The 564-nt window shown below is 59.2% G+C and overlaps 1 protein-coding gene across 1 annotated transcript in view; it reads left to right on the forward strand.

Annotated features, from left to right (window-relative positions):
• The window catches only part of EMH_0027710 (protein kinase (incomplete catalytic triad), putative), a gene marked incomplete at both ends in the record, with an annotated part of 13,546 nt that overhangs the window by 5,966 nt on the left and 7,016 nt on the right, over positions 1 to 564 (forward strand). The window contains one exon of the mRNA XM_013494069.1: positions 1 to 267. Within this exon, the coding sequence (XP_013349523.1) occupies positions 1 to 267 (267 nt within the window). The remainder of the gene's footprint in view (positions 268 to 564) is intronic.

Consider the following 564-nt stretch of genomic DNA (forward strand, 5'->3'; position numbering starts at 1 on the left):
GCAACAGCAGCAGCAGCAGCAGCAGCAACAACAGCAGCACCAGCAGCAGCAGCTGAGGGATGCAGCGACTGCGTCGTTCTGGGCAGTGCAGAAGCAGCGCAGCCAGACAGCAATTTGATCCCCACAGGAAACGCAGCAGCAGCAGCAGCAGCAGCAGCAGCAGCAGCAGCAGCAGCTCCTAGTGAAGAGACACCGGGACGCATGCGGCGGCTGCTGCCGGGCTATGACGGCCGACTGTACCTGGTGGAGCCAGACGGCACAATGGTGGTACGGCTAGCTAGCCAGCTAGCCACTCAGATAGCTAGCCAGCTAGCTAGTCAGCCAGACACCCAGCCAGCTAGCCAGTCAGCTATCCAGCTAGCTAGCCAGCTAGCTAGCCAGCTAGCCACTCAGCTAGCTAGCCAGCTAGCCACTCAGCTAGCTAGCCAGCTAGCTAGCCAGCCAGCTATCTAGTTAGCTGCCCAGCTATCTACCGTACTAGTTAGCGAGTTATCTCTCCAGCTAGCTACATAGGGCGTCCGGCGCAGTGTTTGTTGGCTGTGAGCCCAAGGGTTTCGGATCTAG

Source organism: Eimeria mitis, genomic scaffold (assembly GCF_000499745.2).
Source record: "Eimeria mitis Houghton genomic scaffold, Emh_scaff1021, whole genome shotgun sequence".
In the NCBI taxonomy this organism is placed as follows: domain Eukaryota; phylum Apicomplexa; class Conoidasida; order Eucoccidiorida; family Eimeriidae; genus Eimeria; species Eimeria mitis.